This window comes from Camelus ferus, chromosome 9 (assembly GCF_009834535.1).
Source record: "Camelus ferus isolate YT-003-E chromosome 9, BCGSAC_Cfer_1.0, whole genome shotgun sequence".
NCBI lineage: Eukaryota > Metazoa > Chordata > Mammalia > Artiodactyla > Camelidae > Camelus > Camelus ferus.
In genome coordinates, this window is record NC_045704.1 from 51,794,963 (window position 1) to 51,816,206 (window position 21,244).

The 21,244-nt window shown below is 45.9% G+C and overlaps 1 protein-coding gene across 12 annotated transcripts in view; it reads left to right on the forward strand.

Moving 5' to 3' along the window:
* The first annotated feature begins 1,729 nt into the window (after window positions 1–1,729).
* WWOX (WW domain containing oxidoreductase) overlaps window positions 1,730–21,244 on the forward strand; it is a 902,466-nt gene continuing 882,951 nt past the window's right edge. For 3 of the 12 annotated variants that reach the window (XM_014553773.2, XM_032486821.1, XM_032486822.1), the window contains exons 1-4: window positions 1,737–2,203; window positions 6,552–6,616; window positions 7,458–7,515; window positions 9,793–9,971. In XM_014553773.2, coding sequence (XP_014409259.1) covers window positions 2,097–2,203; window positions 6,552–6,616; window positions 7,458–7,515; window positions 9,793–9,971 — 409 coding nt within the window. In that variant the 5' untranslated portion in view covers window positions 1,737–2,096. Of the gene's footprint in view, window positions 2,204–6,551; window positions 6,617–7,457; window positions 7,516–9,792; window positions 9,972–21,244 lie in introns of all 12 variants that reach the window. The other 9 variants (XM_032486817.1, XM_032486818.1, XM_032486824.1 and 6 more) reach the window with 6 other exon arrangements.

Below are 21,244 nucleotides of genomic sequence, written 5' to 3' on the forward strand. Positions count from 1 at the left end.
AAATTCCTTGTGCCCCACTTTCCTTATTTGTAAAAACTGGGCTGATGAGAATGGAACAAAGTAATGTTAAGTGACTTGGCCACAGCTTGTAAGTGACATTAGCTGAGTTTGGTTTCCAAGTAAATGGTAGGAAAACCCATCACCAAAACTTTCCTCTGTCTCTGCACACCTATAGGTCTTAGTTAGAACTTCTTTCAGAACCTTCAAGCCATAGTTTATTGTGTGTTTACTGGTTTTATCCTATTTGATTGATTTCTTGATGCAGGAGGTGTTTGATTTTTCTTGGCTTTTCTCAGAAATACAACAGATTTTTTTTCACTCATGTGTTTGAATGAATAGTGGAAATACAAAGACACTTGCTAAGGAAGGCCACATTGATCAAGAGAAACCTGTTTGATACTCTTCATTTTGGTTACCTTCCATGAGAAGTTTATCAGAAGTTTCAGCCAGGATGCTTCCCAGGTCTCCTTAACATGTTAAGTCTGACACCAAAGCATGAGGCTTAATTTCCCAAGGAACAGTGGCTTAAATTAAAGCAGGTTTGCAGAATTGTTGGGGCTTTTGTGTGTCTGAGAGGAAGGGAAACCACCAGCATCCTGGTAATGACAATGAACGAAAGAAACGTGGCCACGCATGAGTGACGCCAAACTGCTTTCAGCAAAAAAACTGATCAATATTATGTTCATAAATCTTTAGTTATTGCAGAAGTGATCAATCAAAAAGAAAAGTTCAAATGCAGAAATCCTCTTTGGGAATTGGGCTTTAGCCTTAACATTGTGGGAGGATAGTGCCATCTGGTGTGTAGTTCTATAACTACATGTTGAATTATTTTTTTTTTTTTTTAACCTCCTCCCTAATTATCAATGTGGTTCAGCTGGCTTTACGAAAATAAATCATTCTTCGGGCTTCCATAAGGACATGTTAAAAACCTCGGCTCATTCCCAAGCTTAAGACTCCTCCAGCTCATACGAGTCTTACAAGCTAAACAGGGTTCACCCTCGGATAGATTCAAAGTCAAAGTCACATTCAAGCTGAAGTCCAAGGGATCAGAAACTATGAATAGAGGAAACCAGTAAGGAGAGAGAAAAAGGTAGCCAGTGAGCAGAGATGGGGGCAGGAAACCATGAAACCTATGAGAGAAAAAACAAACACAGGTCTGTCCTTGGGCTCCAGCAGGCCCTGATAACATTCTAACTTAGCTCATTTGCACCCTGATCATAAACTTTTCAGTAAACCTCTGTTGCTTGCAATGGAATAAGCCTAACTTAAAAAAAATTAGTTTAAATTAAGCGAAAAGATTATAAATCCTCAAATCTGGCAGGCTTACTTACACAATTCCCCAAATGCCTGAATGTCTTTCTTCTTTAACCTTCTGATAGAGACCACTTTGGCTGGGAGACACTTTTCCAGGACTGGATCATCAGAAGATGTGGGAATTTGGGTTTTCAATGTTTGCCACGTTTTGCTGCGTTGTGTTTATATGCACAGTAAAGTTTGTAAACAGCCTGGGTCATGGAACGCTCTAGAAGGTTTCTGCGCAGGAACATTCACTCTCCGTAATGCCCTAACAAGGAGAGGCTGTAACATAGAAAGCCAGCGTCCGCAACTTTCCTTTTTCAGTCAGGTGTGGACTACACTTCCCAGAATGCCCCATTGCTGGAGCTCCTGCAGGAGTGGCCAGGAAAACGCGGAAGTGGTTACGGGTCGCCCAGCAACGAGCGGACTCCTGGGCCGTGACTGGACGTCCACGCCCTTTGCTTGCAGCCTGGAGGTGGACGAAACCCGTCTTCTTCTCCAGACCCATAGAGAGCTCACCGGCTCTTACCTCCAGCCGAGCGGCCGTGCGCGCTCGTCTGGGCTTTCCCTGCCGTTCTACTCAGGTCCCGCCCCCTTTCACTCCGGCAGTTGCGAAACTGCGGAGACTGGATTCCAGCTGCCGAATCGGCTGAGCGGCTCCGGGCGGCGCAGTGCGCAGGCGCGAGCGTCTGGGACCCGCGGCGCGCGGCGCTCGGTTGAAGCGGGAGTGAGTTCCTGGGCGCGGAGAGGCGGTAGCCGGCGTCCGAGCAAGCGAGTGACCGGGTGCCTCCTCTGCAGCCATGGCAGCCCTGCGCTACGCTGGCCTGGACGACACGGACAGCGAGGACGAGCTGCCCCCGGGCTGGGAGCAGAGAACCACCAAGGACGGCTGGGTTTACTATGCCAAGTAAGAGGGCCGCCGGGCCTGGGACACACCTCGCGTGGGATGCACCTGGAGCCCTGACCCCCGAATGCCACCTACGCGGGGACGGCCGTGGGCCCCTGCTCGGACTTGGCCTGCACGGCCAAGGCGGCAGTAATTGTTGAAGAGCTGCCGGGGTCCTGAGGACAGGCCGGCCCCCTCTCTGAGCCTGGGTCCAGCAGGAGTCACCTGGCGGCCTCCCGGGCCCGCGGGTCTGCTGCTTGGGATGCAGCGCTGCACGGTGCAGGGATGGCAGGCCAGGTTTATCCCTTTCCCCCTCCAAAATCACAAAAAAATACCGACATACAGCTCCCTCCTCAGGGGTCTGGAGTGGGGACCTAGGAGTGCGTATTTTAAACAAATACCTTGGTATAGCTATGTGTGTACACGTGTATGTTCTTGTATATAAAATATAGCTAATATAGCTTTACTGTAGTTCTCGGGAAAGTTTTGCAAACACCAGCAGACCTTTTCTTTCACCACTTACTGTGTGACTTTGGACCACTGGAAAAATTCTCCGTCAAGGTTTTCCCACCTGCAAAATCGGTTAATAGAGCTTTAGTTGAGGCACTGTATGTAAAGTTCGCAGAGGCCTAAAAATACTCAATGCTGGATAGCTGTTAGCTTTTTCTGCAGCTCTAACGGCACCTTCTAGGCGTTATTAGATATTAGAGACACCTGGGGACTATACTAATCTCCATTTCGGGTCTCCCCAGAGACCCTCACGCAGCACGCATCCAACATAGAGAATCTGCTTTTTAAGCCTTTCAGGTGAGACAGATTACCAGGAGGGTAATTCCTAAATGGGCACTTGCTGGTCCCTCAGTCTTTGCCCTAAGGGCTCTTTCAGCTCTCAGAGCTGAGCTTAAATGTTACTGCCCACGAGAGCGTGCCCTGGTACCGGCCCTGCACCCCCCTCTTAGAGCCTCACCGCCCTGTGGTACTCATCCTTGTCTGCCGGTATCTACCCACTCCTCTGCCCTGTTTGCGCTCTGTCTCTCCCAAGATTGTCACCTTCAGGAGGGCAGGGACCTTTCCTTGTTTCCCTCTGAATCCCCAGTGCTTAGCAGCCAGGACCAGAAAACAAGTCCATGGGGGAATGAGTAAATGAGTCCGTCGAGCGAAGTTTTCCTGCTGGGCTCCCTGGGCAGGCGGCATTCTCAGCCCTGGGGACGCGCAGATGCACATGGCTTGCATCCAGCATTCTGGGCTCCTCTGCTCCTGCTCTGGGTGAGGCCCATCCTTGTTCTGGCCGCTGCCTTCAGAGCTCCTGACCTCATTTCAAGCTCACCTGGAGCCCTGAGTTAGGGCTGGAGGCACCTTCTCCTGTGCTCACTCTGCCCCTGCCCTCCCTTTGTGTTCGATGGCCTTTCCCCTCTGCTTCCTTTGTAGGTGGTGCCCACTGTCTGGGCCTGGGGCTTGTCTTGCATGCCCCAGCTAGCCCTTCTGAGAGCTTCCAGGGAGCCCATGGCCGGGGACTCAGTCGTGCGTATGTGGTCTCTGAAAAATCCTGACCCCAGCAATGTCTGGGCCCATCGTTTACACTGTCTGTGGTGACAAGGCTTGGTGGGCTCCCAGCTTGAGGGGTGCCTCTCTCCAGACACTCTCTTCAGCCCTACCAGCCTACTGGCTTGGGGTTGAAGGATGCCTCTGAACCATCCTGACCCTGGATTCTCAGCATCCCCCTTGATCATTCCTGACCTGCAAGTATCTGGTCCTTCTTTTCTGTCCTAATTCTGGAAGGTCACTTGTCCCTTGGGGTTTGGGAAACTTGGCTAATGGGCTCTCAGAAGATTTTTTTTTCCAAATGGTCTTCCTCCCACTGTGGCAGGGTCACGGCCAAGGACAGAGGCTGTAGCTCCCAATGAGAGCTCTGGGGTCCTGTGGAAATGCTCCTATGACTTCACCCCTCTTTTATTGTGTGGGGCTTCCCTACATGTCCCACAACACACTCAGACATCAAAGGAGCACACGTCACATGACTCAAGGCCCCCAGACTGGTCTCCCAGGGAGGGGACCTTCTTGCTGCTGGGGGCAGACCTGTCACCAGAGAGAGCCTTACCCAGGGGGTGGGGACAGAAGGACAAGGTCTTGGTGCTGGGGGCTGTGGCTGCAGTCACCTAGGCCTTGCTGGGACCTCCATTCGCACCTGCTTTTCTTCTGAAGGCCAGGCTTCTTGGCGGCAGAGGGATGACTGGCCGGCCCCATTGGGAGATGGGTTCCTTGTCCACAGTTGGCTCTGGATCTCCTAGTTAACTTCAAGAGACTAGGCTTCCGGAAAAAAAAAAAAAAAAACCCTACAAAAAAAACCCGACCCTTAGAAGAGCTTACTTGAAAGTGATATCCGTGTAATGTGATGTGAATTTAATTTTGATCCCTGTGGCTTAAATTAAAATCACTGTTAATTATCTCTTTAAATGACAAAACGCTTACTGAAAGAAAAGAAAAATAAAAGAGGGCTTATATTTAAGGGAGAATAAGATAACAGTTTGGGGACATGTGGTGTAATTTTCTGTTCATTAAAAAGTCATCGTAGGTTACAATGAAAAAGGAACACCTTTTAATGAATTTTTATATAAAAATTGGCTTAAAATAATGCTTCTGTGTGAAGGGCGCAGTTTTTACCTCTGCACACATGTTAACTCATTCAGTCCTCTGTTACGCCAAGAAGTAGGGCTGTTGTTGCTACCCCCTTTTCATGGATGGAGAAACTGAGGCACAGGGAGTTTGAACAGCTTCTTCTCCAAGGACACATGGCCGGTGAGTGAGAGAACCAGGAAACGTGGGCCTCAGGCTCTGAAACCCTCGTTACCACGTTGTGCTTTCTTCTGCGAGGCCCGGGTTCTTCCCTGGGGACCCTGTGCCTGCGGGAGCCGGTTGGTGTGTCTGGAGACCCCTTCTGTCACCAGAGCCCTTTTGGCATCTGGTGGGTAGAGCCCAGAGATGCTGCTTATCACCCGCTGATGCCTAGGATGGTCTGCACGTACTGGAGTGCGGAGAGGCGGATGATTGTCCTGGGGAGTCAGGGCTTCTCTCTGTGCAGGCAGGATTTGATGGTGGTAGATGGACTTGGTCCTTGCTGGATACCCTCTGTTTGTACAGCCGCCATCCCAGGGAGGCTGTCTCTTTGCAGCTGCTCTCTGCGATGGGCATGATGCCTGGGAGGCTGGCTCACTGAGTCCAGGCCATGCGGGAGCTCAGCTCTTGGGCCTTTGGAGTCCAATGTCCACGGCATCCCAGCACTGGCCACTGAGAGTCTGCAGAAACACCGAAAGCCAGTGGTTCCTGGGAAGACCCTACTTTTGACTTGGAACGTTTTTACCGGAGCATTTACATGCTCTCTGTGTTTATTCTCTGTAAAATAACAGAGAGGGAGGGAATCTGGTCATCAGTGATTAAAGATTATTTTCTCTGTTGGCGTGAGCACGCGACCTTTGCCTCTTGGAACATCCCGCTGTTCCCATGATTACGTAATTTTATGTTTTTCTCAACTCTTTATCACCTGTTGACAGGTGTCTCTAGTCTGTTATTGGCTCATGGTTTTAATTATAACTGTGTGCTCTTTGGAGCTAAAATGCATGTTTGGCACAGAAGTCAGACTAGTTTGTATATTTAATTTGTTCAAAATAACAGGATTTTTGAGGGCTTTTTATATGCCAGGTACTGTGTTCAACCCTTCATATACAGTATCTTCATAATATTCTCCTAAGGTCAACACTAGGATTATTTCCACTTTGCAGATGAGGAAATTGCAGCTCTGAAGTTGAGTGACTTGACCCAAAGGCACATGGCTAGGTGACCTTTGGGGTTGCTGGACTGCTTTCTTAGTGACCTCTTGGACACAGTTAGGAATCAGTCCTTAAAAAACACTTTGAAGTTGTATCTGTGGAAAGAATAAACATTTAAGAAGATTAAGGTTCTATCTGAGGATTTCTACATACCAGCATTATAAGTTAGGCTGACATCTTTCAGTCTCTCCTAGAATAAGACTAAAATACAGAGGAGAATATATCTCTAGATGTTTTGAGTGATTCAGTGTGATTCCTCAAGTTGACCCCCAGCCGGGGTGGAGGTCCTTTTCCTCCTGTTGCACAGCTGGCTGATAAACGCAGGCTCTCAGGAGGTTTTCACATATTGCTGTTTCTTCCAGCCCAGAGAATTGGATCTGATGCAAGCGGTAACCTGTTCTGAATATTTCTGAACATCTGACTTTACTACTTGTGAGGAAGAGGATTGTTTGGGAGAGAGAAAATTTAATGCAGTTGATTAACTTTCGGAAGTGTAACTTTTACTTATTGTTGTTTTGTGGGTTTTTTTTTTTTTTTTTTGACAGTCATACCGAGGAGAAGACTCAGTGGGAACATCCGAAAACTGGAAAAAGAAAGAGAATAGCAGGAGGTTTGTATGTTGTTGTCCTAAAGCAGAGAACCTTGTATTTGAAGCAGTAATTAGATGGGGAAAGTCACAGGAAGAGAAGAAGCCATCAAGGAACCGGACTCTGACTCCGGGAAGTGGATGGGATTCCGTTGGGAGAAGTGACATGATCTTGGGATGGAGTGGTGAGGGTGACTTCCTGCTGGCCTTAAATTAAAAAGTATTAAAATAATTGGGGTCTTTCACTCACAGTTCATTAGATTTTTCTGTAGTTGCACTGTTTATAAAGTTGTTCTTGGTTCCTCTCTGGGAATGAAACAGACCAGAATTTCCTAAAGCTTGTTGTGACTTACAGATCCTTCCGAGTAAGTGTGTGATCCACAGAGTAGACACGTAGGAAGGTCCCTGGCCTCCAGAGGTTTGGGGTCTATTTGAAAAGACAACATGTACCCATGCTAAAAACATGAAACTGCTCTGTAATACCGTGTAAGAGTCATTCCAAGTCAGCCTGTGCCTGGTGTTGTCTGCCTGCTATGGTAGAGATATGTCCTGTGAATTCATTCAAGGGAGAATTCACCTTGATTGGAGCCGCTAGTAAGGTTTTTGTCAAAAGCAGGAGCTGACTGGAGGGTTTAAGAAGGATCAGGAATGAAATAGTTGTACTTCCAAGCAGAAGGCAGGTTGGGTCATGGGCCTTCCGAACCTCCTGCAGCTGGGACGCGTGACTATTGGTCTGGGTGGGTGGGGGTGGGGGGAGGCCTGGGGCTGCGGCTGGAAGGATAGGCCTCTGCTCCTGGCCTGGGGCCCAGGCCTCTGTTCACCCCACCCCTCTCCATGTTGACCTGTCCTCTTTCCTGTATTTCAGATTTGCCCTACGGATGGGAGCAAGAAACCGATGAGAACGGACAAGTGTTTTTCGTCGAGTGAGTGTCTCCAAAGAAACTATTCTCAACCATTTTGCTTTTGACTAGGAATTTTTTGGTAAAAGGAGTATACCTTGACTGTAGAAAAGTATTATATAGTGTGTAAGTGTGGTCGTAACAGCAGGGATAACTCCTTCTAACAATTTTTGGATTTTTTTCCTTCCATTCTTTATATATGCTTAAAAAAAAAACAAAATATATTGCGTGAACTGTTTTGTAAAATGTGTTTCCCACATAATTCTTGTGAGCATTTTCTCGCATCCTTATAAGTTTTTCAAGAAAATGATGTTTAACAACTATGTAGTATTATTTTGTACAGATATATGATAATTTATCAGATTACCTCCTGGGCTTTGATGTTGTTAAATTCCCTTGGTGGGGCATCCATACAGGCAGACCTTGTTGTACTGCACTTTGCAGATACTGTGTTTGGTTTTTTTTTTTTTTCTTTAACAAATTGAAGGTTTGTGGCAACCCTACCTTAAGCAAGTCTGTTGGTGCCATTTTTCCAATAGTGTTTACTCAGTTCATGTCTGTGTGTCACATTTTGGTAATTCTCACAGTATTCAAAACCTTCCACCAACAAAAAGACTGTGACTCACCAAAGGCTCAGACGATGTTTAGCCTTTTTTTAGCAATACAGTATTTGTTAATTAAGCATGGATTTTTTTTTAGATGTGATGCTTTTGCACACTTAATAGATGACAGTATAGTGTAAAAATAACTTTCATGTGCACTGGGAAACCAGAGAAGTGTGACTCGGTTTATTGCAATGTTCACTTTATTGCATTGGTGTGGAAACCAAAGAATTTGTGCGACTCGTTTTACCGTGCAATTGCTTTGGTGTGGAACTGACCCTGCAGTGTGGTATCTCCAGAGGAAGGCCGTAGTGATAAATAACATTTTGGGCATCCTTCTCTATAAAATTTAGAATAATTTCCAATAACAAGCAGCAGTGGTAACCACCTGTCTAGCACCTAGCATGAGCCAGGTGTGAGTCTGACCTGCAGTATTGGCTAATTCAGTCCCCAGAATGCCCTAAGGGAGGTGAACAGGCACGCACAGTCCTGGCCGGTCACCTCCTTCTCTGACCCTGTTACAGTGGTGTGCTGATAAATGCTTAACAACCGCTTCCCTAGGGGAAAAAGCCCGGATTTGCTGCCGGGGTGTAAATACTTTCACCATATCTTATTTCAAGCTACTGAGGACTTGAGAAGAGATTTGCGCTTTTGGCTCCGGCATCTCTCTGTCGTCTGCATGACACTGGAGCCAAAATGCTGACCTGGCAGCTGTGGTCATAACATGAAAGTTGGATTGTTCTTGGGTCTTAGTATTTATGGGGTGATGAGGATAGATTTGATACTGTATGTAATTTTCCACACACACATACTACAAATACATTTTAAGTCATAAAATTGCATCTCTTTCTTTTTGAAGAGCTCTCAGTAGTTTTTAAGAGATTTTGAGGTCTGTCTCAAATCCCAGGATTACATTTAAAATGTAAAAAATAAATTCTGTTACATAAGGTGTAACCTATTAATGTGTATGTACCAGTGTATTTTAGTATTGTTTCCACAGGATTTATAGTGACTCCAAATCAAAACTAGCGTGTGTGTGAGAGTGCAGTCTTAAAATGAAAATCATTAGAATTTTAGTTGCAGGAGAGTTTCATATTTACTGTTGGGACTTTTTATCATTTTGAGTTTTCTGCTTCTCTGTCGGTCTTCTCAGGCCCTTGTACGTAAGAGATTTCATTGAAATCTACTGAAGAGAGTGCCTGACAGATCTTATGGCCACATTTACATGAATTAAAAAAAAAAAAAAACCCGGGGCAGAGTCTAGCTCAGTGGTAGAGTGCATGCTTAGTTAGCATGCACGAGGTCCTGGGTTCAATCCCCAGTACCTCCATTAAAATAAGTGAATAAACCTAATTACCTCCCCACCTCAAAAAACAAAAACAAAAACAAAAGCAAAACCCCGAAGCCTCCTGCACTGTTGTGATCTGAGGCTACAAGGCAGTGCCTGTTGTGTGCTGCAGCCTGCTTTACAGGCAGTTCTGAAGAAAAGGATGCGATGCCTGCCTTTCTAGGCAGGAAGAGAATCCTTCTGGAGGCCAGAAGACAGATAAACAGACCCCAGGTCTTCGCTGGGTTAAGAATAAGCCTTTCTGGTACGTGAAAAACGGGGTTGGCCTGGCCTGCCCTCTCAGACTGTCTCGCGGCTGTGAGTGCCTATGTCCACGACGGCAGGTTCACCGCCTTCTCCTCTTCTCTGCAGCCACATCAATAAAAGAACTACCTATTTGGACCCAAGGCTGGCGTTCACCGTGGATGATAACCCTACAAAGCCAACCGCCAGACAGCGTTACGACGGCAGCACCACTGCCATGGAGATCCTGCAGGGCCGGGACTTCAGTGGCAAAGTGGTCGTCGTCACCGGAGCCAATTCAGGAATAGGTAGGCCGGGAGCTGGCGGTCATTGTCACTGTTAGTCCTAGTTCTGTCTCTGCTGTGGTGAAGCCCCCACAGTTGAGCTCTGATGGAATTCTGGTTAGTGATTCTCTCCTCTGTGCTATAGTTTGGTTAAAATCCTGGCCTCTTTCCCCATCCTGGTGTTATCACGAAGGGAAGGCCACAGAGGGGACCACCTTGAATTCTCCGAAAGCTGAACACTGAGCTGGGATCTGAGGTTCGGGCAGCAGCTCCGTGGGGGAGAGGCTGACCTGGTCTGCGTGCTGCGTGGACGTATCCCAGGGACCCGGGTTACTCGGCCGCGTTGATTGGAGATGGACTGTCGGGAACAGCAGCAGCGAGGCAGGGCTTTGGAACAGAGGGCATTGCAGGTGTCAGTTGGTCACCGAGAGTATCATTTTCCCTTGAGAACAGGATCTTATTTCTTTACAAAGCGGGAGAATCAGTCCGTGTCGTAACCTCTGAATTAACTCTGGTGGTTGCCTGTGTTTACCCCGGTGACCATCCGGGGGGAGCGGGCTGGAGGGGGCTGGGAAGGAACCAGCCACAGAGCAGATGCTCGAGTGGTCACTCTCCATATGATTTTATTCTTTATTGTTTTGGTCCATTTACATCAGTTTCTGAATCCATAAGAACCAGCTGCTTTGAGTAAGGATTCACATTTTCAGTTTAATTTACAGAGACAAAGAATGGCGTTGCGTTTAGCTGTCTTCTGGCAAGTTCTCTGTCCTTCTGACCCTGCACCACAGCCCCCTCCAGACCCCCCCTCGCCGGCCTTCTCTCTCACCAGCTTTGTCTCCTCACCCCTTTGTGCTTCTCCTGTCCTCCTCCTCTCTCTGTGTTTCTTCATTTCCAGTGACCCTTCCTTGACCTTCCAGAAACATTCCCTGGTCTCATGGGGCAAGTCCAGGAGGGGAAATGCATTCTTAGAGGATCAGCTGTTCCATAGCACAGGGTCTAAAATCTAACAAGCTGCAGTCCCAGAGCAGGACTTGTGACCGTACCTGTCTTTTAAGGCAAAGAATCCCATGGGATTTTTTTTAAAAATTGAAAGAGGTTTATTTAAAATCTACTCTCAGACCTCATCCTGGGCTCAGAATATGTTCAGTACAATTTTCTGAACTGCACTGGGGTTAATTCTCTATAATTGTCGACAGAAAAAAACTGATGATGCTCTATTAAAAATACTGGCTGGATCCTCAGTCAGCCATACAACAAGTGTGTTGTGCTGATGGCATTTACTGTCGTGTGAGGGTGTGGACCAAGACAGTGCAGAATAACTAAGGACAAATAAGGACTTAAGTAAACTATCTCTTTTTATTTAACACTCTGTTAACCAGAAAATTAACTGAAAGATCTCATTCCCTTCATCTTTCAGGCTGGACAGTTTTTTTCCTCTTGTTAGGAAATTATGTGACGACTGAGGGTTTCCTGCAGAAGTGTTCAGACTGGCTCTGTCTAACATGTGAAGGGGTCTGGCTGAAGCTCTGTGGGGGATGGGTAATGTTGGGCTGATGACCGTGAGCCAGGACCCGTCTGCAGAGAGCTGTGTGAGGCTGGGTGTTTAATCATGGTCAGAAAGGAGGTGGCGGCTCTGGGGCACTGAGAGTGAATGCATTGTTGATCAGATCGGACCTCGGACATCTTTGATCAACCTCTGTACCTCCTTACAGCTCTCACTGCCTTTTCCTGAGATCCTTAATCTGTTTCGTGGACTGTGCAAGTTGGTGCCTGTGGTCCAGTCGCACGTGGTGGCGAATCCTAAAGCTCTGTCCAGAAGGGATGCAGGGGCAGGTCTCAGGGTACCCCTACCCATCTCCCCAGCTCCAACCTTCCCTCAGAAATTGCCTTCAGCTCTCCCTCATCACCCTGTTGCCCACCCCCTTGAGAAGCCTCAGTCTAGGGGAGCACTGGAGATTTATATGCTTAGTTTTTGAAATGATACGGTACCGAGCATTCCAGGTAGTTAAATACTCGCAGGTAACTCTGAGTCTGCCGCCATGGCATCGGGCTGAAAGGAAAGAACTGAAGACCAGCACATGGCCTTCCGTCCTCACTGTCAGCTCTTACGTCCCAACAGCTGCCTTACAAAGTGTCCTCACCCAAGTCGGCTGTGGCTCCCAGTAGAGTCCTTCCTGCTCTTGAACTCTGAATCGTGCCAGTTTATAAATTGCTGTCACCACCCCGTTTCTGCCCCTTGCGGAGCGCGGAGTGAATCGGGCGCCTTCGTTTCCAGCGCTTCACGGCCTTCGGGAGCGATCTTCTGCGAGGCCTTGGTGGTGTGGGTGCGCCCTTTCCTCTTGTCACTCACGGGGCACTTCCCTGCGTGCTGTGTGAGCTGTCCGGTCGTCAGCCCGTGAGTGTTCTCTTGGAAGCAGAGTGGGCTGGAGCAGAACATACCGCTGCTTCTTTTGAGGGTGATGAGCGCACGACGGAAAACACAAGGAACCCAACTGGCCTTTCAGAGGTTGCCTTACAGATGCGGTGTTTCCGGTGATTCCTTGTTGGTTTGAATTCCCCACAAGGCACCGCTTTGTTGGTCTTGCCGCCTGGAAGCCTCCCTGTCATGGAGGGGGACATCGGGTGGTGAGAGGGGACACCTTCCCCTGATGGACGGGGGGTTGTGCTGGGACACCACCCCCCTCTGAAGTGGCCTCCACAGTTTTCATCTTGTCACCTTCCTCCCCGGCTGTAAGTGACCCAAAGCTGTATTTTGAACTTTGGGTGTTTCATATTCCTAAGGCGGCCTTAATTCAGCTTCAAAAGATCAGGGTGGCTCTGGTAGAAAAAGGGTTGTGAGGAGATGTCAGAATATAGCATTTTGAGTTCGTGGATGTTTGTAGCAAGATATTGCTGTTGACTGGATTCAGCCGTCCACTGGGGGAGACAGCAGACTGTGGCCCATGGGCTAAATGTGACCACGACCTTGTTTTGCAAGTAAAGTGTTATTGGGGCCTGGTCATGTCCACATATGTCCGTTCTGTCTGTGGCTGTTTCCATGTGACTAGAAGAATTGCATAATTAGGGCAGGGACCCTGTGGCCTGCAAAGCCTGAACTAGTTACTGTCTGGCCCTTTATAGGAAACATCTGCCAAGCCCTGCGTTTAGGTGATCTAATCCCTTTCAAAGTAAGGTGACCCCAACTTTCTCTAAATCAGCCAGAATTTAGACAAAATTTGGATAAACTGGAAGCCCTGGGCCACAGGAGGGCTTGGCAGCACATTATATGTGTCTGTTGGGGACGTCCCGCCAACATCCAATCCTGTCTCAACTCTGTCCCTCTGTCTAGGGAGCTGCAAGCTTTAGGATGTTGCCCCTTCAGAAACCAACTCTCTTCTCTCCCTGACCTTTGTTCACCTGGCGTTCTGAACCCGGAGAGCTTGGCAGCTTGAAAGCTGTAGCCTGCGGACCTCTCTCTGTGTGGAGATCAGCATCTTGGTATCCGGGGGAGTCACCTCTTCACCCAGCACCTCTCCTCACAGACCAGTCCCGGCTGCCACCCAGTAGAGACCAGGGAGGAGTTCGTGTCTGTGGGTGCTCAGTGTAATGCTGGGTAGGGCAGGGTGGGGCAGGTGTTCACAACTCTTCTGAATCAGTGGCTCGATGGCTCTGATTTGGTTAAAAAAAAAAAAAAAGAATGGAAGTGGCTTCACCATGGTGATCATTAGCTATAAACCTGATTGCAGAGTCTCAGGAGAGGGGGTTCTGGGCGAAGGGATTTCCCGCAGTGGAAGTTCCTGTAACATCTTTTCTGATTCAGCTCTGCCTAGAAATAGCTCAGTGTAAGATGCTGCCTTCTTGATTCTGAGGGCCGACACGTGCCCCTGAAAGGCAGGAGCCTTCTCTGAGGGGTTAACCGAGCACCTGAACGTGGGGCAGTGCCCACCCCGTGCACTGTCTCCTGGGAGCGGGGGTGTTTGCCGAAAGTCACGCAGAGTGCTGCAGGGAGCAGACTTCTCAACCCTGCATGTCAGGAGTGAAACCCAGGTTCTGCCAAGCATCCATTTAAAAGCTATCAACAAGTTCGCACAACTTAGATATTTCAGTCTAATAATCTTCGTTGGCATTGATGATAAAACTGTCTTCCTAGCTTCAAGTGTTAAATCAGTAGTCGTTAACATCTGGTTCTTAAGTCCCTTTCAGAGTGTGGTCAGGATAAAAAATTCCTTTGACCTTTTGAACCTTTCTAACACTGGGCTGCCGCAGTGTCGTGACTTTAGATCTAGAACAGCCTTGACTGGTTTCGATTTTTGAGTCAGAGGGCCCAGTAACAAGAAAAAGCTGTTCTTTGCCCCCCAAACAAATACAAGCTGTGGCCACCTTGGAATATACCAGTAAAATGTATTTTAGTACCGACACTTCAATTTTCTGTTGGCACTTCTGTTACATAATCACCTCCCTAAGGTTTATTGTGGGGGGAGTCTAATAATGTGTGTGCATGTATGCACACACTTAAATACCAAAATGTATATACTTCGAGATATGAAAAGTGTGTGGTCAAACTATCAAAGTCAACCCCAAATTTATACTTGAAACAAAGTGAAGGCATCGGATTTCCGTGCTGGAATCCCAAAGTGTTGTCATGTCATGTTGAAATTGGTGGTTTTGGCTTAGAGAGCAGGTTTTTTTTTTTTTTTTTAAAGCTTGGGGTCTTGTTCCTAAATCTTACGTTGAAATTACAGTGTGTAGCGTGGTTGCCATGTTCTCTTAGCCTACAGATCATCACCGCGATGAAGTCATACCTGGTGTAAGTTCTGCCGCTTCTACAGCGATGCAGGGAAAGTGCTCTTCCTCATGTAGAGAAGTGGATTCATTCTTAAGATTTTAAACCCCTGCTTCACAACTATGAACCAGACTTTCTTCCTCCACACCCTCCGACCTTTGTTTTTTTTTCCACACCTACTGTCACGAAATTTTACCTTCTAGTCTAAACCATGCCATTGACTTTTTTTTAAAACCAATTATTCCAAAAGATCCTGTAAATTTAAGGCCACAGGCTAACTTACAGTCATTTTCTTGGTTAAAACTTACTCATATGGGATCGTTACACTTGGGATCTTGAAACACCTGATTACAACTGCCTTTCCGGTTGCCAACAAGACTGAAATGCGTGGGATCTGGACATTTATCTTCTTTTTAAGAACCTGGTGCTCGTTAAATAGAAGAAACTTTTCTGAAATAATCGAAATCTTTTGGGAATTCAAACTCCCATTTTTTAAAGTTAAAAACATTTGTGACCACTTCCTTTTTATGCTAAAGTATACCAGATACTGTAAGTAAAATGATTTTGAAATAATTTTGTTCAGAGAAATTGTTGAGATTTTGGACAGAATTGGAAAGAGTCTTTGAATGATACTATATAAAAGTTGAGAATTAGTGCCTTATGAATTAAACAGCCTTTTCTACATCTAACTATTCTACGTTTAACTATTAGGGAAATCACTTAATCAGAGTGAGACACTGTATCTAAAGGAAGAGATCAGTTGAAATATTCCAATGAGCCTCATCTCATAATTTTGGTAATCACATCTAAACAACTTAGTTAAAAACAAATAATGTGTATATATAATATATAATGGTGCATAAATAATGTACGTGCCTCCTTAGATCTCAGCTGAAACTTCTTTGTCACATGAAGTCCGTTGAATTTCCTACCTGCATGTACATTTAGATTTCAGTCTCTTTGCTACAATAGCAGCTTAGCAAATATGGATCATACAAGCTGCTTGCTGTTCATGCCAGAGTGGTTCAGAATCATAATTTTAAAAGAATATTTAAAAATATTTATGCCCTGACATATAAAATGTGTTATCAGATTTGAAAATTTTGGCCATTATTTTACGTCATTCCCAGTTTAAATAAGTTGGTCTTTGGCTGTCACGTGATACAGTTGTCACAAAAGGGTTTTCTACCTGTTTTCTGTAAATTAACCTAAAGGAGCAGTATCTTCGTAGAGCTGTATATCTCTTTTCCACTAGAGGGCTCTGTTGCCCTTTGATACAGTAAAACAAAAGTGGTGGCATCTCTCAATACAGTTTTCCCTCTCTCCGGTCTTGCTTTCTTTTTTGCTAAATACTGCCTTTTACTTTTCCAGTGCATCTGTTAGATCTCGTACTTCTTGGTGAGAGAGTTCAGACTGAAGACCGTTACTAGTGTCAAGTCTGTTTCTTTTTCTTTCTCTTCCCCCCTCTTTTTTTTTCTCCCCCTGGTATAAAAACCGAGGATAAAGAGACCCATTTAATAAAAAGACCCATTGTATTCAAGGAGCAGCCTGTTCTGCCAAATTACACAAGGGATGTGTTTTCCTGACATTATTGGTTTTGTGTGTGCTGGCGTATCAATAATGTGATTTTTTTCTTCTAAGTGGAAATTGTAATATTTAAATATTAATACCTTTGTTTAAAGTTCATTTAGAATGCCTTGGTGATCCTGAATTTTTTTTTCTAAAGAATGTTGAGTTTCTCTGCCTCCCCCCCCCGACCTACCCAGTATTATATAACTTATTCTAGTTAGGTTGTTTAATACTGATATGTTCTTGGACTAGAAGAAAGTCTGTCCTTTCGGGCTTAGTGTATGTTTTTTAACTAAGAGAGAGCATATTAAACCCAATACTTAACTATGAAGCAAATAGCCAGTATCTGCACATACAAGATCTTAGGGAGGGTGGTTTGTGTTTTGACTCTATTAACTGAAGTTGCCGCAAACACATTCATTGTATGCTTCAGCTTTCAAACAGAAATTTGGCCCAGAAAAGAAAACACTTTTGGCTTTATAAATCAACTTATTTTCAAATTTTAAATGGGACGAAATGAATACACCATGTTACATACTTTTATTTACATTACTTTTTTTCGCAGCAACTTACTCTTTTCCTCTTTTGGAAACGAAGGAGGCAGAAAGCATCTTGAATATACTTTTAATATTGCAAAGCTACTTCGCTAGAGTAAAGGGGTTTTGGTCGTTCATTGTGTATCAAATAAAAACTGTTACAACTAGATGGCCGTCGTGGGAGTTATTGCAGGTTTTGTGATGAGAGGCGTGCCGAGGGTTGCAAGCCCCATGACAGTCGGCCGCTCCTGTAGAGGGGCACGGCGCACACCGGCCCCTGCTGGCCTGCAGCCCTCAGTCAGGCGCTCAGAGCCGAGTCCTCAGCCTTCCCCAGAGGAACGACTCGGGGCCTGGGGGTCAGTAAAGGGCCCTCTTGCAGAGGTCTCTTAAGTCTCTGGTAGATTTATCAAAAAGCACATGCCAAAAACTAGAGTTTCTTGCCCAAATTAATTTTCTTCCTTTAGTTTAACACATTCCACTGGGTTTCGTAGAGGGCTGGTCTTTATCTGCACAGGCCTCCCTAAAGGAGCTGACCGGGAAGGGGCCTCCCGCTTACTGTCTTGTGTGACAGGGTCTGACCTCATTGCTCCGGGTCTGTGTTGTTTGTTTGCCAGCCTCTGCTTCTGGGCTTTCTGGATCCTTCTTTTAGAAGCCATATTCAGGTGGCGCTGTCTCTGATAGCAAGTCAAAGTCTCCTCCCTAGACTCGGAGAGGAGACCTAAGATAGTGTGCTCAAGCCAGAGCAGGTGAGAGGCGGGGGGACAGGAGTGCTCATGTGTGTGAGATGGTGGGGGGACTCATTCCAGTGCTGGGGTGGGACGGCCTGCCAGGTGGATGGCAGTGGGCCTTTCATATGAACAAATTACCTCCGGGAAAGAGGAACAAAATCAGAATCAAAGAAGTTTCTTGTGTAGTTGATGGAAATGGAAGTTAAAACTAGTAAAATACTTTTCTTTTTCACCCTCCTTTCTGAAATGTGCTGAATTATTCCGGATTAGTAGTTATTGGCCACTGTAATGCTGTCTGATATCGATAGCTCTTTAGAATTTATGAATACTCTGTACCTGTTGTCTTAACTCTCACCCCAGCACTCACAGCTCTCCTGAAAGTGTCAGAGTGAAAGCACAGAGAGGTGCGGTGACTTGCCCGAGATCACACAGCTCTTGAGCGGTGGGCATCTGTAGATCTAAACCAGGGAACTTCTGACTCCGTGCCTGGGGCCCTCTTCCTTCTCTTTGCTGCTGCCCTGTTCCGAGGGATAGGCATAGTTCTGACCAAGCTTTACCCAAGCAGTTTATCCAGTCTGTCTGAAATAAACAAATTGATCTTAACAAGTCTCTGAAAGCCCCCTCTGTGCCAGGCTGCTTGCTGAGTGTGGTGTCTGCAGGGAGGGCTGTGGCCGATGTGAGCTCTAAACTGCTTTACGATCGTGGGTTAGTACACTGACACTTTCCCAAATTCCCTCTTTGGTGTTAATGTAAACTAGGTGTTGGGGAAAAATTACTGGAAACAGGGGTGGGTGTTTGTCAAGTTCACATACATGCCAGGTGTCAGGCTGAAATTATTTGTTACTGTTAAAAAACATGTGTTTCTTATGGAAAACTTAGAAAAGGCAGATCACTAAAAATAAAAATAAATGCAATTAACAACATTGACAAAAAAAACTCCTGGAAATTCTTAGTAACCAGAATTAGCTGTTAATAAGTAGCATACACGATTCTAAGCATTTTTCCCTCCCTTTCTTTCCTTTTGTGATTTTTCTATTTAACTGTGGTCATGAGCCTTTTTCCCTGCCGTTGAATATCCTACAACATCTTAAGTGGTGACAGAGCATCACATGGTTCTAGCCATTCTCCCTCTGTGGCACATTTGGGTGCATTTCAGCTTTTTGCTGTGGAATGGAGATGAACATTTTGTAATTAAATGTTCATACCCATCCGTGACTATTCTCTAGTCTTTATCTTTTGAAGTGAAATTGCTGAATCAGGGGAATTGTTTCCTAACCTTAAAACCTTGATTTGTTTTGTCAAACCACCTCCCTGGAAGCTTGTACCAATTTAAATGCTCCTTTACCCTGCATCCTTGCCAGTCTTGACATTTAGCATCTTTTAAACAGTATCACTTAAATTTGCACGTCTCTAATTATTAGTAAGAGTGATCAGCTCTTCCTGTGCCTGGCCATTTGTATTTATTTTTTTATGAATTGCCTTTCCATCTTGCATGCATAAATACTGGATATGTATTGATTGCTAATTGATGTCTTGATTCATGTGGCATAATATAATTTTCCAAATGTCCCTTTCTCTTAGAAGTTAATTTGTCTTATAAAGTGTCTGTGACTTTAAGTACACATTCAATCTGGTGATCAAGAGGGAATTTGTGAGAAGGAAGTTGGCCTCACTCTCCAGTTCGCTTTACTAAAAACTTTGAGGCATATGTCTTGTCTTTTACACCAGCTGCAACTCAAATTGTGGGCACCGCCTCCTAATACTTACACTTAAGGGGGGAGCACCCCAGAAAACTCAAAGATGGCCAGGTTACAGTGGAGGTTGAGTCCCCAGTTAGTATAGCAGGCGACAGTAGGTTCTTTGGGTTTCGTAGATTTCCCCCCAGATCTTCTGTTAATGACAGTCACCCTGCTTCAGAGCTTTTCTATGCATTATCTCATTTGGTGAGCCTGGCTCCTGCTTGGTGAAATTGTCCCTCTGCTGAAAATAGCTCTGCCGTCCGGGGAAGCTTGATAGGTAGCAGGTTTCTATCTGGAGAGCCAGCAGGGTGCAGGGGACAGAATAGGGGCTTGGAGGCAGACGTGACCTAATTTCGAAACCTGGTCCAACCACGTTCCTTTGAGGCACTTGGGCTCAGGAACCCGCCTCCTCTGAACACTTCTACATCTCTGTAACATGGATACCGTTCCTGCTTTGCAAAAGTCGGGAACTCCAGAACGCCCCAGGAACTTGGCTCCACACTGCAGGCACTTTGTAAACGAGTCATTTCAGAAACGGGAGGTGAGGCGGTAGAGTTACCGAAGTGAGTTTGGTATTTTCCCAGCTTCCTGGTTCTCGGCTACTCCAAAGGCAGCCGTAATATCTGGGAGTTTGTCCTAAAAATGACCTTTCTAAATAACTTTTAGGCATTGACTTGTCTTTGGTATGAAAAGAAACATTTTAGAGATTTTTTTGGTTGGGAGTCAGGGTAGCTTCATCCAGAAAAGAGAATCACATGAAAGAAAGTAAAAGAAAAGGACAGGGTTCTTTTTGCTGCAGCCAAGAAAGAAAAAAGATAGATTAAACTTGGGGGTAAGAAAGGAAGGGCAACTATTAAACCTTAAATGAATGCTTTACGATAGCATCTTTATGACGAAAGTTTGGCCTCAGAGCTCTGGTCCACTTGAGTTGTGGTGGTTTATAGAACTGCCTGGTGTGTTACAGTATAAACGTCCAGCTTAGCTGCCCCATTTGCTTGGTCGTCCTGCAGAACATATCCGTGTTTGAATAGAATTTTATCAGCACTTGAAAAGGTATGATGAATTTTATTGGAGACCCCTGGGACGTGTTAGGAAGAGAACTGGCTATGAAACAGGTTGTCATTAACTTGTGTGACCTGAGGCCGGCCACTTAACTGCCTAGAGCCTCCCTTCCCTCATCTGTAACATCGAGGGGATCTTACTTGGTCGCCCGCTATTTTGTATATGGATGAAATAAAACACAACGTGTAAATATGGTAATGAAGAGTACTGAGGATTTATGTGGTTGCTTGCAGCTGGGGAAAAAAATCAGCTACGATTGTCAGAAAAGAGAATCCTACAGGAGGAGTCTTTAGGTTTAGAAGGAGGAGGAGGAAGGGAGTAACTTGATTCCCTGATGGATGGAATAAAGTGGGATCTCTCGATCTTTTTTTGTGAGGACACGCTGAGAGGTTTCAGCAGGTACCTTCTCCAGGGTTCAGAAAGGTAACCAGGCGTCGGGTACCTTTGTTGAGCCTGGGGCCCTTGATTTGGTGGCGATGACTAGACAGTTTTAACGGAGGCTGTCCCACCCAGAGGTGGCAGGCTGTGACTCTAGCCAGGTACTCAGGAGCAGAAACCTGGGATGACGAGAAGGCCGTCTGTGCGGAGGCGGAAACGGCCGTGGGTTGTAGCGTTTAGGTTTCATAGGTGGAAATACTGTCGGTTCTTGGACAGAGCATTTTCTGGTCGCCTTGAGTTTCAGCTGCTCAGATGGAGCTGATACAGATGCAAATGGGAAGAGTGAACCGGGTGCTGTTTGCTTATATAACAGCCACAAAATTGCCAGCAACATCTCGAATCTGGAAAACTGTTTGCCTGGTGATCACATGGAGCAAAAGAATGAAAACAATCAATCTCTTTCAAGCGGAGAGACTGCTCTGTCAGCCACCAATGGGCTGTAAGGATGAAATCTCAGAACTTC